Raw genomic sequence first — 14,050 nt, forward strand, 5'->3', positions numbered from 1 at the left:
CAGTTCGCCTTGCACTGAAGGGACCATCTGTGGCAGAGCCTATAAGCTAAATGCTGGTTTGGGTTTGGTTTTTTTTTAAGTACCACTGAGTGAAATGTGTAAGTGCTGTAGCTGTGTGTAACTTTAGCTTATTCTGTAATTGTAACATTCTTAGCAGAAACATGAGAGTGTCAGCAGGCAGCCATATTTAACTATGGAAAATGAAACACTACTTCCTATGAAAAGAGGCAGGTGAGCTTTAAAATGGCTGTAATTTCATAACTGACTTTAATATTCCATACCATTTGCTGGAGATGCAGCCTGTTACACTATATCCGTGCTTTGACATGGTTTTGTTCATTTTTATGGATTTTTTTAAACTAAACCAGATGTCATAGTGACAGCACAGATTAGAGTACTGATACTAAACCTGTTGCTGACACAAACATTAATTGTCATATTTATATGTATTAAAGCTGTTAATGTGTACATCTCATTCACAAACAAACTATAAAAAGATACATTCTAGAAGCCATGTTTACTTACTCAAAACAAACAACAAAACCTTTGATGGAGTCTTGCCTTTCAGTATTTTGTGCCCTTTTTCTACCTGTTCCTTCATTTGTGGATATAAGTAGTAAAACCCTAATTATTCATGCCTGTTCTTTGCTAAATAACACTCAGTATTTCTGTAAATAGACATTATACCCATATGCTCTTAATAGAAATACACTTGTATTACCTAGGGGTGAAAGAACTGGTTTTTGGAACACTGAGAAAAGATTGAAAAGGAAACAACCCTTTTCCCCTAAATCCAGTTATGGTAATGTGGAGACATTTTATGGATAATTATATTGGGGGTATAGATGGAAAGAATAATATCAGATTGTTTAGATAAAAATGACTGTTGACCAATATATCACTCCAATACATCATGAAGATTTGAAAGTACAGAATTATAAAAGCATAAAGTACACAGAATAGTTAAATTATGGCTTGAAATATTGCCAGCCTTTAACCAAAGCATGTGCAGCATATAGCAAAAACATCAATTTTGTAATAGGATATATTAACAATAGATAGACCATCCAGTTAGAGGAGTAGTTACACAAGCAAAAAGTAGCTGCATGCAAAGCAAGGAAAATGGTGAATTAGGAAACTGGTTTTTAAGGGCTACTGTGAGGTGTAGCCAAGGATTTTGCAGTGAGAGATTTGGTCTCCAACAGAGACAAATTGTGAAGTCCAGAAACACGTGGCAGATTTGTTTTCCAAAGGCTTTGATAAGCTAGAATAAAGAATGATATAAGGAGCTGTAATGTTCATTGATTTTTCTGTTGTTTAGAGTTCCCTATATTAAGATGCAGGAAGATAAAAGCAAGCTCATAAGAGTGTAGGCTTATTTAATTTTTTCAGTCTCACCCTGCAGCTCCGTTAAGAAAAAAAAGAGAAGGGGAAAATAGTGCAATATGTTTTTTATATTTGTACATAGCTCGCTACCAGAGAATGTGTTATATTAAGAGAGTAAAATAAGGTCTCTGGAGTCTGCTTTGCCATAGATTGTATTTCTGTGCTGTTATATTTCCGTTTATTTCAGTGGTGCTGTCCTGGTGTACCATTGGTACAATGAAAGGGAGAATCCATTTGAAAGTTAGACCTTATAGCCTTGCAGCTTGTAACATGAAGAGTGGAGTAAAATAAGGCTGGGCCTAAAGGCATTAAAACGGGCTGTCATTAAACTGACAGAGGTTGTATTCCAATGCCCTTGGGATTTATAGTTTGGTTTTATTATTCTGATTAGGGCAGTCAACAGAAAGAGACTGCAAATAGATCTTCTTATCTTAGAATTAACTCAAATAATGGTGCATGGATAGATGGATTTCCAACCATGTGTTGTTCTGTGCAGCTGGAGGGGTGTTATATCTTCAAGGGTTAGTTAAAATTGAACCTTCTGTGACCGACAGCACTATTTTGTGTAATTTGTGTGTTGCAACCTCTCCTCTATACTTTAATGCACAAATTCTTTCTTGAGATAGAAGTCCCTTAGCTTAAGCCATGGAAAATTTATTGGGTTTTCTATCACCAACTCCCACAGAACAAAATTTTCGTTCAGGGTACACAAAATTCATAAAAATAAGTGTCATTCAACATTTTTGTAATGTGGGGTAGGAAGACTTGCCTCCTGTATTTCCTGGTGGGAAGACAGTCTCTGCCAGCAGTGCTGCTGAGCTTTTTAGGGATGCACAGGCTGCCCATGATAGGCTGCCACTGACTTGTCTCTGCACGCAGAGGCGTAAAATCAGTGGATTTGAGATTAGAAGGCCTATCTCATAAAGACAGTCTATCCTAATATTAAAAAAGGATAATACTTGAATAATTTGAAGAATAGAAAATTAGTGCAATAGAAAAATCCAGCTCTCCCAGCATGCTTGAAAATGTGCAGACCACTTAGATATGACCACTTACACTACAGCAGGAGTGGATCTGTGGAGGTAAATGATTATGCTTTTGGGGACTTTATTTCAAACTCGCTCTAGTCTGGTTCCGTGGACTGGATGCACAGCTTCATCTGAGAGTAATCCAGGTTGTGCACGCAAGACCACTCTGGGAGACAGAGCAAAGTAAGGCAGGAGGGGACATTTGAGCGGTTCGCTTCAAAAGTGCACTGATGAGCCAAACTAGAACTCTAATACAGATCCACTCCAATTTCATGATGTTAAATTACTATAACAATAAAGAACTTTGCACTGTTGAGATGTTTCACCCATAGATCACAAAGACTTTTACAAGTGTGGTTAAAGATGATTATAGCTTTTTAAGAGAGATGACCAAGCTGCTGCTTCCCTTGACTTCCTTAGGAACTGGGAAGGACATCTCTCTACACAGCAGTCAGCTCTTACCCGGAGTTTCAAAGTAAGTCACTGACAGAGCAAAGGCTAGTGTGGATCTGGCCCATATTGCTTTTCTTTTTTTTATTACACCAGACTACAAACCTTACCTTTCCTTCATTTTCTTTTACCTACAAAACCTTAGTTTTCTTTCATTTTAGCATGCTTTCTGATGCGTTTACCAATTTTTAACATTCAGCATAAGAAAATAAATAAATTAAAAATCTGCCTGGTTGATTGTGTTATGAGGATACATGGTTTTGCTTGCTTGCTGTAGAGGCAAGTGCTTCACAGAGGGTGCTCTGAGTTACAAGTCAAAGAACAAGTCACCAAGAACAAAACCATCCCCACAGCCAATTCTCACACCAGCTCTGCTGACTCCTGCCGTGCCCAGTCCAGGAATGCCAGCTAGGGAACCGTGTTCGTGCTTGGGAACATGAACAATCCCTTCGAGCTTACTCTGGAAAGTTCAGCTGTTGCAGCTTCTCCCACACAGTTTGGTTTCTTTACTGTGTATTTAAAAAATTGAGGAACTCCTGATGAAAACTCTTTCACAGACAGGCAAGGCATGGCACCTCTTTCCAGGATCCCAGCAGTAATGACTTGATTGCAAAGGCTCAATTTCTGTCCTTCTTCATCCCAGACAGACTAAACACTTTCCTCTTCTTTTGTGATACTATAATCTGTTAGCAGTGTAACACTGATTTCTGAGCCATGTGTGCTGCCTGTGACTGACAGGGCTCTGGTGGGCGTATTACTGTGGGTGGCACTGGGAGGCTTTGTACGCAATTTTGCCTTGCAGCACGAGATTTGCTTTTTAAAATGTTGCCGGAAGCTTTTACTCAGCCAATAAAGAGCAAAAGGATTGACGCAGGAATTGCTGAAGGCCAAGGCACGGGAAAAAATAGTAGCAATCAGATGAAAGGTGGAAGCATCTACAGAAGCATGGTATGTAAAAGAGCGGTATAGGTAGAGGATGTGGTTAGGCAGCCAGCAAAAGGCAAACAAAGCAACAAGCACCAGCACTGTTTTTGCAACTCTCTTGCGGGATTCAATCTACGAGAAAATAATTAATATCTGGTATTAATGGCAATTAGTAACACACGTTTATGTAGTTGGTGCTGATTTTCAAAGGGGTTTAAGAATCTAAATGCATTAGTGACAAAAAAAGCAAAACAAAAAAAATAAAACACAAAACAAAACAGGAAACCCACAGAAAAATAAATCTATTTCGTATTTTTTTTAACAAAGTATTTTCAGTGCAGAGCACGTTCCCTTTCCATTATAAATCATGTTACAATCTCATTTAGACTAGGATTTAAAATACAATCATTGATTTCACTGTCAACTGGTAAACAAACTGTTAATTTTGTCAACCAGGTAGACGAGGTCTCAGTGTTTACAAGTCAATGTTGTAATTCCTGAATTTAAAAGGGTCATAATAAAGCAAAACAAATGCCATCCCTCTGTAGGAAGGCATGCACGCTCACAACTGTTAATGAGTCATGAGCATGTGCTTAAGTGCATGGCTGAATTTGGATTGCTAATATGGGCTGAGTTTATGGAGCTTTTTACTCTATTACCAGGTAAAGGTTTTGCACTCAAGAATTCACCCTTCATCAGCATGATGACAGATTTTGGAAAGCTGGACACTTCAGTGCTTGATCATAGCTTACCTGCTTACGGGCATGACCATGTTCTTCTGCTGGCATGTTGGATGTACTTTTATATAAAGTTCTGGCAATAAGAAAATAGTAGACAGAAATGACAGCTAAGGGTACAATATAGAACACTAAGAAGCAAACCAGGGAGTGAGCTTCCTGCAGGATCTTCTCAGATACAGGATAGGGGGCACATGCCTCAAAAGTTACATTTTTCTCAGGATTGCTGAAAGAATACAAATCTGAAAAAACAGCCTCTGGGATAGCAAATATCATGGAGATGATCCAAACACAGCCAGCTTTACAGCAGGTCTTCAGGAGCGCATCCGAAGTCTGCAGTTCCAAGGGCTTAACGATGGCTCTGTACCTAAAACCAACCAACACCGTTGTCAGAAAAAGTACAGAAATAATACAAGTACTGACAATGCAAACCGCGTGAGGACAAAGCCACCTCTGTTCTCACTAAACTAAGGGTGGTAGAAATGTATTGGAAATTAAAACAGGTACTAGGTCTTTGTAATTAAGATGGAAATATAAAAGTTAATTTTAAGCATGCATTTTAATGAACTGGCTGGCAGGACTTAGCATTAAAGTCTTCATAATTAAAGATGCCTTCTACTGTTTGGATTAGGATCAGCAAGGGCAATCATCTCTCCTATTCATATGGCGCTGCCTAGAAAGGTAAACGAGGGACTTAGTATGCAAAACTGGTAAAGGTACGGAAGAGGTTACCTATTTTATAAACACATGAAACCAAGCATGTACACCCCTCTTTTCTTCCATGTTCTTAAGATCCCAGCTGAGTGCAGAGATCTGACTCAAAATAATGCTCCACTATTCATTCATAATTACAAAACAGAAGCTAACACTGCTGTTGATTCATGGCTGTGATTCTGCAGCATGTGGACTGAGTAAAACAAACACCCCCACAGGGAACACAAACTAGAACAAAGGGAAAAAGACCCACAAGCAGAGTCTGGGGAGTGGAGAAATGAACTGTGGAGGAAAGCATTGGCACTGGGCGTTCCCAGAGCCATGATTAAGGGACAGCCTACTAGCATTATCCTGAGCCTAATTCAAGCGTTCCAGAAACACTATGACGGTGAAAGGAGAGAGCGTGCTCTGAATACTCTGGTGCCATTGCCAGCTCGAAGAAAGAGGGGTAACCCTTTCCTTTTCCATAGGGGTGAATCACAAACCTTGAGATCAAAAAATCAATAATGCCAGGATGACAACTGGCCCTGTCCATCCAGCAAGTGGGCGCCTACCAATGGCTAAATGAAGGAGGGCCTTACATTTTAATTCCAGTTGGCCCTCAATGACAACTGATAAAATTTCTAGTAGATACGGGAGCACAAATTTCAGTACTAACACAACAGGATGCTGAGAAGCTGGGTGTGCGACCCAGATGGCAGAGAGTTCACCAGGATAGACAAGTGTTGTTTGCCAAACTGCAAAAGTTAATTTATGGCTCCCGGGCGAGAAGCGCATGTTGTCTACTAGCTTTGCAGTTAAAGATCACGGTGAAAATATTTTGGGTTTTGATGTTTTGGAACAATCAAACATGGCGCCTGCTGGATTGCAGTGTGTGGCCCTTCGGTTCAAAAGTTGACCCTAACCCTGAGACGAATGGGGAGGCTACAGTGCATGTGCCCCACACAGCCCCTGCACTCCCTGATTCAAAAATTACTAATGTACCGCGATACTCAATTTCTGCTGGAGCATGAACTGGAATTTCTGAAGTAACAACAGATTTGGAAAAAAGGCACATTATTTCCAGAACCCACTCCCCATGTAATTCACCAGTCTGGGCAGTCTGAAAGCTGGACGGGAGACGGTGTCAAAAATATCAATTATTGGCCCCTAAATACCAACACAGCCCCGCTAATGGCTGCAGTACCTAATATTGCAACATTAACAGCCACACTACAAGCAGCCGCACATCCATGGATGGCAGTGCTAGATGTCAGAGATATGTTCTTCATGGTCCTCTTACAGGAGGAAGATAGAAACAAATTTGCTGTTACTTGGGAAGGTATACAATACACCTTTAACAGATTCCCGCAGGGGTATAAACATTCACCCACGACTGCTCGTGCTGCACTTACTGAACTTTTACAGACAATCTCACTCCCTCACGATGTGAAACTGGATGAAACTGGAGTAACACAGAGGTGGTATTCTAATCGGAGGGACCTCTCATGAAAAAGTGGGAGAAGTGGCAGCAGCAGTGTGGCAGGCAGTGTATAAAGCAGAAGTTGAAGTTCCACCTGAAAAATGTCAGAGACCAAATAGAGAAATAAAATTTTTAGGTCCTTGGTGGATTGCAGGTAGTGCAGCAATTCCACCAGACACCCGAAGTAAAATAGAAGAATTGCAGATGCCCCAATCTAGGAAGGAATTCCAACAACTGATGGGTACTTTAGGGGGCTGGAGGAGATGTACCTGGATTCTTCATCATTGCTCGCCCACTGTACTGACTTTTATGAAAAGGAAAACTGTGGAAATGGAACCCAAAACATGAGGAGGCAGTCAAAACCCTAATACGGGAATTAAAAGCATACCAGTCACTGGGGCCAGTACACCCCCGCAGCCCTATTGTAGTAGAATGGGTTTTTGCAGAAGATGGTACTTATTGCAATTTATTCCAGACCAGACTGAGTTGGCCAAAAAGACCTTTAATGTTTAGTTCAGCTGCGTTCAAAGAGACAGAATAGAGATATTCCAAATGTAAAAAGGGACTTTTCTCTTTAGTCCGAGTAGTTAAACAAGTTGAGAAAATACATGAGGGGGAACCTCTTCAGGCTAGAGGGTCATTTAATATGCTAGAAACAGACACTTTATTTGGCAGCCCAAAGGCGAGGCTGGCCTCTAAACAGGAAAACATGTGAAACCATCCCTACAGAATGTCCCCAATGTAAATTGAAATTGCAGACGGACCACCCTGCTAAAACACCACCCCTCACATTAATAAAGGAAAAACCCTATGGCCAACATGGCAAATTGATTATGCTGGACCCTCTTTGGGATATCGATACATTCTCACAGGAGTAGAGGTCATCTCAGGCCTAATTATGGCAATTAAATGTTAGAAGGCTAATGGTCAGAGCACCATTAGAGGATTATCCTCTTGGATTTTAGGCCTACCAACCCCCAGTGTCATCCAAACTGACAATGGCTCACATTTTTCCAGCAAGGAAGTGTAAGAATGGGCAAAGCAGGAAGAAATTCAATGGGTATTTCATACCCCCTACTATCCTCAATCAAATGGGATGGTAGAACGAGCTAATGGCTTATTAAAAAAAAGCCTTAAGCCACACGAGGCCCAGTGGGATATTCTACTTCCCAAAGTACTTCATCAATTGAATAATCGTTATGGGCCTACTGGGAGCCCTGGGAGCCAAGCATTCTTTGCAAAAGCTGAGCTTAGCACTCCACCTATGGGGAAAAGAGAGTATCTGATAGCATTACAGCCAGGAGAACCTGTCATCGTAAATTTACTACAATTTGGAATTGTACCTATGATTCTAACTAAACCTCATGGCCCACTGACCTGGGAAGCTACTGATAGCAATGGTACAAAACACAGAATCAGTGCACAGTGGATTTTTCCTTCTTTGTAATGGGGTTACCTGTTTGAACTCTCCCCACCAAAACAAGTCTTTATTCTCTCTGACAGCACCCCACAGCGTGGCAGACGGAAATGCTGTGTTCATGTTAGTCCAAACCCTGACAGTGCTGTGGCCAAAGAACCCTAGAATGGCCAAGGTCTCAAGCTCATATTAAGTACATCAGGAGTATGGGAACACACGCTAACAGGAGAAATTTAGATCTTTCCACCGTGGTCATGCATGAAACTGTAGTATACTTAGAGAATGAGTGGAGCTGGAATAAAGATGGAGCTTATGGCAAAGTTCCCCTACTTTGGGGAACAGCAGGGGAAGAAATGAAAATAGGATGCCAGATGATCAATAGGTCTACCCATGAGAAGGCATATGAGATTTCTGTGCACAACATTACATCAAACCCAATAACAAAAGATATAAAACTTTGCGCTCTTTAAGATTGGACTGTTGGTAGAATTTTACCTTAGTACAACCTGTTTTCATAATCTGCATCTGGGCTCACAAGGATGTGGGACTATCATTTCACTTCAAAATAGACATTGCTGAGCCTAGCACAACAACATCCACCACTCCTCACTAAACATCCGCCCCCATTGTGAAAGGTAAGAAAACTCTATCCACACAAATTTCTGAAACTGAACCTTACATTATTAAATACGCAGGCCAACAGCGAGTGTTGTTTAATCCATCATGGCACCTCAAATTAATGGAACTTTCAATGCAGATCAATCTCTTCTGCAATTAAACCTACTTGTTCGCCATTCCTAAGTACATCCTATGCAGGATGGTTAGCATGATTGCATGGACAATCCCTCACCTCTCCAAAATTATCAAAAAGAGATGTGGCTCATATCGTTGGAACAGGATCAGGTGTATTAAACAGCATGGACGCTGAAGTTTTAGCAAACAAAATAAGCTCAGCAACAAGTAATTTATGCAAATTAGAGCGTCTGTTGCAATCTTCTCTATGGGCATTGGGAACTAACCAATGGCTCTTATCTGATATATTACCCCAAAGGGAAAGAATTAATGAAAAGAACCACAAACAAATTGTGAATGCAGTAGGTGCAGCAACTGTGGGTACAATCTACTGCGGCAGCGATTGTAAGAGAAGGTGAAGAGAGCACCTACCCACTGAAATCTGAAAGGTAACCTGGAATAATGCAACCGAATTTGAAAGAGAATTCCAATCCTGGTGGCGCCTGGTCAACCTCACTTCTGACCCCACCGACAGTCAAGCCACAGCTTTTGTTTTAACAATATGCAATGCTCGGTACACACCGTATACCCAATCGTTGCACTGCAATTAAATCACAATGGAACTGTCCTCTATGCGTTAGAACATAGAGTATGGGTCCAGTAAAATGGGAACAAATGGCAAACTATTGATGTTGATGCATGTGTTGTACAGGAGCAACAAGGATTTATTTGTGAAAGTAATACCATTAAGACCCAAGACATTTGTCTTGACACTGAACAAAGTGTTTGCCTTTTTGAAATACATCCTGACGAAAACCCTGAAGCTCTACTTATATATGTTGGAAATGGGCGTGTTTGATTTGAGAACCCTTTGTAATTCTGTATTTGCAGACACCGCCGCTGTAGAGACATATAATCACTCAAATATCTGTATTTGTAACTTTACCAAAATGGACAAAGAACCCCAATTAACTTTCATTTTGATGCAAAAGAAGTGTACCATGTTCTGGAAAGAGTAAAAAAGGATTGGTGGGATACCTTATCTGGATGGTCACCATGAGCAACAGGAACTTTGACTCAAATGCTTCATCCAGTTGTGATTTTATTAGCTCTAACATTGTTATGCTTATTACTTATAATCCTTCTATAAGTAAAGATTTGGTATGTAACAAAGCAAATACTCCTTGCTCATTATATGAAATCACCCAATAATGCACAAAATGAAATTAATAGTAATATTTTATACTAAAAATATTTGCTTACCATGGATCTGCAAGCCTGCCAACATGGTATATAATTCACATTAATTATGACACTTAAACTAGGCAGCTTATCAAATAATTGGACTCTTACCACTGATCTGCAACACACCACATATTTATGACATAGAGGCAAGAGGTAACCTTACTACCACCCTGTAAGTTGATAAAGTGGATTGACTGTAGTTACGGGGTGGAGTGTGATGGACGCACTTGACCCTGTAGCCAAACTAGCAGTAGTTTGGTATAGGCTTTGAAGGAGGCAAAGGCCTGAGCTGTAGCTGGGCCAAGAACTGCTCTAGTTTCAACCTGTTCTCCAAAAACCCATAAAGAAACAGAGTGACACAGTAAACATCAATACATATGAATTTGGAACCCTGATAATGCAATTAACGCATAAATGACAAGTGGCTTTTCCAAAACTCATGTATCAAAAACCAAAGAAGTCATGGGTACAAGGAGTCTCATGCCTACCTTTCCATTGGGTGTGATTTGACTATGACCCAACCACTTTATCCCATAAATATGACAGCCTAACTGAGCCTTCTTTGAGCTCTCCCTGCTAGGCAGCATGGCTGCATGGTGGTGGTCCCCCTTGAGCTGGGGCACCTTTCAAAGTTGGTCCTCAGGGCAGAGAGACCTTTTATCAACCACAGATAGTTGGACGAGCCCGATTTGAGCTCCCCCTGAATTGCAGCTAGATGGCCGCCAGGTGACTCTCCCCTTGAGCAGGGATGGCTCTCAAGATTTGAGGCTTCTCACCTGACACTCAGAGATCCTTCCTTGCCCAAGGCAGAGAGATCCCTTACTCCTCGACGTTGAGAGATTGCTTGACACAACAGGTCCTCGCTAAGTGACTAATAGCTTGTTAAACTTTGAAAGTTTCGCTAAGTCAAAATTCCTTTGTATGTTTCTTCCATTCAATAATTAATAAGGTGAACCTTGCCATCAAAGTTATTGAACCTTAGTAAACCGCCATCAAACTTTCTTAAATTCCACTGAATTTACTGAACTCTGTCAAATTATTATTTTACCTCAATAAAAAATTTGCTGCTTCTCACTTTTGAGTAAGGTGCATTCCACTCATCCGTGACAAACTGGCGTAGTTGGCAGGATTCTAAATCAGGATCCACGACAGACATATGAGAAAAATCTGGGTAAATCTATAGATGTGTGAAAATCTCTGTGGAAAAGGGACATGGAAAAAAGACCAACTGCCACGAAGGTGGATGAAGCACAGGAAACAATATATCCTGCTCCCAAAGTATGAGAGACTCTGGATGCTGCGGAAAGAAGAGACCCTTCTAGAGGGGCACAAGACTGGCCTGAAAGGAAAGGCAGTGAAAAAGGATCCAGAGGGTAAGACAGCTTAGCTATACCATTTTGCACAACCTGAGGATTTGGTCTTTTTCTCGTCTAGGCAAATTCAAATAGAAAACTGCCAGCTGGGCTGCTATTTATCAAATAAATACCATTTTTATCGACTTTGAGCTCTTCTAGCGTACTGGAACATGATAGCCTGGCATTGTGCACATGACTGATGTTCTGACCTTTCTCATTAAGTTTACCATATAGTTACCTTGTGAAAATATAGCATGGAGTAGTTACGTAACAGCTACCATGAAGAATTAAATGCAGAAACACCTGCCTAGATCATAGGATTGTAGAATATTTGGGGTTGGAAGGGACCTTTAAAGGTCATCTAGTCCATGATGGATTCTGAACTGATGTCATAGAGGACCAAGACCTTGGAGCTATGATAGATAGTTCAGTGAAAACATCATCTTAATATTCAACAGCAGTAAAAAACCCACACCAAACCCTAAAAAAGCAACAAAAAAGCAAAATGTTAGGAATTATTAGGAAAACAATGAAGAGCAAAAGGGACTATTGTGCAATTATCTGTATCTCTGGTTCATGCAACTCTTGAATGATGTGCGCTCTGCACACCTTAACTCAAAAAACCCCCCATACTAAGGGTTGAATATAACATGAATAGCCTGGAGAGATGGATAGGGATCACCATCTCTTCTGGCACAAGAGCCAGGACCATCAAATGAAGCCATGTGCAAAGCAAAAAAAAGGAGTTGTTTATGCAACAGGCAGTGAAAATCATTGCTAAACAAGTTCAAGAAGAGGCTGAATAAGGATCTTAAAAAGAAATCCATTGAGATTAGTAAACAGACAGAAAACACTTCTGCTCAGGAGGTCGTCTGAAGGCTTAGGGTATAAATGTAGTGTTGGATAGTGGTTTTTATTCTTCCTGTGTATCTGTTCTTGTCCTTATACTAGCACTGCTGGACTCTGGTGTTGACCTACACGGACCCTTGAACTGACCCAGTGCGGCCATTCCTGTGTTGGCTGACTTTTCTGAGTACAGTAACAGCAGCATTGCTTAAATTCTGGACACATGGACTACTTGCTGTTACATACAATCCACAATTCCTGGCATAGAAGATGAAAATCTTTTTCTCTCTTAATACTAAAATTCATTTTGGCTTTTTTCTGCTCCTTGACATGTTCATGCTGATTGAACTGAAATCTCATCTTAGTTTTGTTCATTCAAAAAAGAAGTGCATGGAAGACTCATTGTTCAGCAACTCCTGACAGCAATCAGATGGGAGCAGTGATCCCTACTAACGGTGCTGCCATTGTAACCTGAGTTTAATTTCAGGACCTCTGGGCTAAAATGTCTCTGGAAAAGATATAAGAACTATAAGAGAAAATATTCAAATTGTGCCATGTCACACTAAGCACTTATCAAGCTAAAAATTGGTATAGTATTGCAGTAACCATCAAATCATGAGAGTCATTCATGTGTCCCCCAGTCTGTTCTATGTTTTCTTTTGGCTTTTTACCCCACACATTAATCTTTTATGTTCTAGGATTTTATAGCCTTACCAAGTGGATAGGATAAAGGATTTCCATTCAGTCATTTTCACAGTTTTCTTTTTCATCTTCTGTGACTACTTTAACGCACCACTAGATAGCACCAATATACCATCTTTTCCATGCCTTAAGCAATTTCCCTTTTCTGTGTAACTGAGAAAAAAACCCCGTACTGTACTTCAAGCTAATAAAAGGTCAAAAGACTTAAAGAGTCTTTCTCACTTCACTCCATTAAAATGAACTGCTCCAATTTTTCTAGTGCATTTTAAGATTAATGGCAGAGTGGTTGGTTTTATGTTTTTTTTAGTTGATTACCATGTGCCATTTAATATTGTGCAAAATTATAATTTCTGCTCTTTTATTAATTTCTAACTTAACACCTGCGGTACCTCCTGGAAAATCAGTCATATCAGACCCACCTGTCAGCACTGAGAACAGTCAGGGTAAACACTGATACTCCAACTGAGGTTAACTGGATGAAAGACAGCAGCTTGCACCCAATCCTTCCGAAGAGCCAGGTATCCACAATATAACGTGTTGCATCTACAGGCACACATGTTAGTAAAAGCAGTAGGTCTCCAAATGCCAGGCTGGTGATGAAGATGTTTGGAACCGTCTGCATTGATTTAATCTTGAAAAAGACTTTGATGAGTATAGCATTTCCAAGGAGACCCACTGAAATGATGACAGCGTATGTAACATAAATTGTGCACAGTATTTCTAATCCTGGAAAGGAGTCTTCGGTCCATTTTTCATTTGCGGTTTCATTATCAAAGATTGATTTCAGTCCTGTACCATTTGTAGATGCACACAAAGTCTGATTAGCTGAATGCAAGTATACTTGAGACATTTCTTTAACCGTTTCTTCTCCCCAGGCTGGACTTAAACTGATCAAAAAATGGTTTAATATTTAGCTTGCAGCATATAGCAAGGTCAATAGAAAGGTACAGATTTCTCTCGGAAATTAAGGTTCCCGTTGCACATTAACTACTTTCATCCCCTTCTGGGTCTCAAAACATGCCTAAGAGAAATGCACACAGATCTTGTTCTGA

General features: G+C 40.3%; 1 protein-coding gene across 1 annotated transcript; it reads right to left on the bottom strand.

Annotated features, from left to right (window-relative positions):
- Window positions 1-253: 253 nt before the first annotated feature.
- Window positions 254-14,050, bottom strand: BRS3 (bombesin receptor subtype 3). The gene is made up of 3 exons (XM_009503561.2): window positions 13,418-14,050; window positions 4,541-4,892; window positions 254-3,920 (listed from the first exon to the last, which is right to left on the bottom strand). The coding sequence occupies exons 1-3, from the start codon at window positions 13,846-13,848 to the stop codon at window positions 3,513-3,515; spliced, it is 1,191 nt and encodes a 396-aa protein (XP_009501856.1). The 5' UTR covers window positions 13,849-14,050; the 3' UTR covers window positions 254-3,512.

The sequence above is a fragment of the Phalacrocorax carbo genome, chromosome 11 (assembly GCF_963921805.1).
Source record: "Phalacrocorax carbo chromosome 11, bPhaCar2.1, whole genome shotgun sequence".
Taxonomy (NCBI): domain Eukaryota; kingdom Metazoa; phylum Chordata; class Aves; order Suliformes; family Phalacrocoracidae; genus Phalacrocorax; species Phalacrocorax carbo.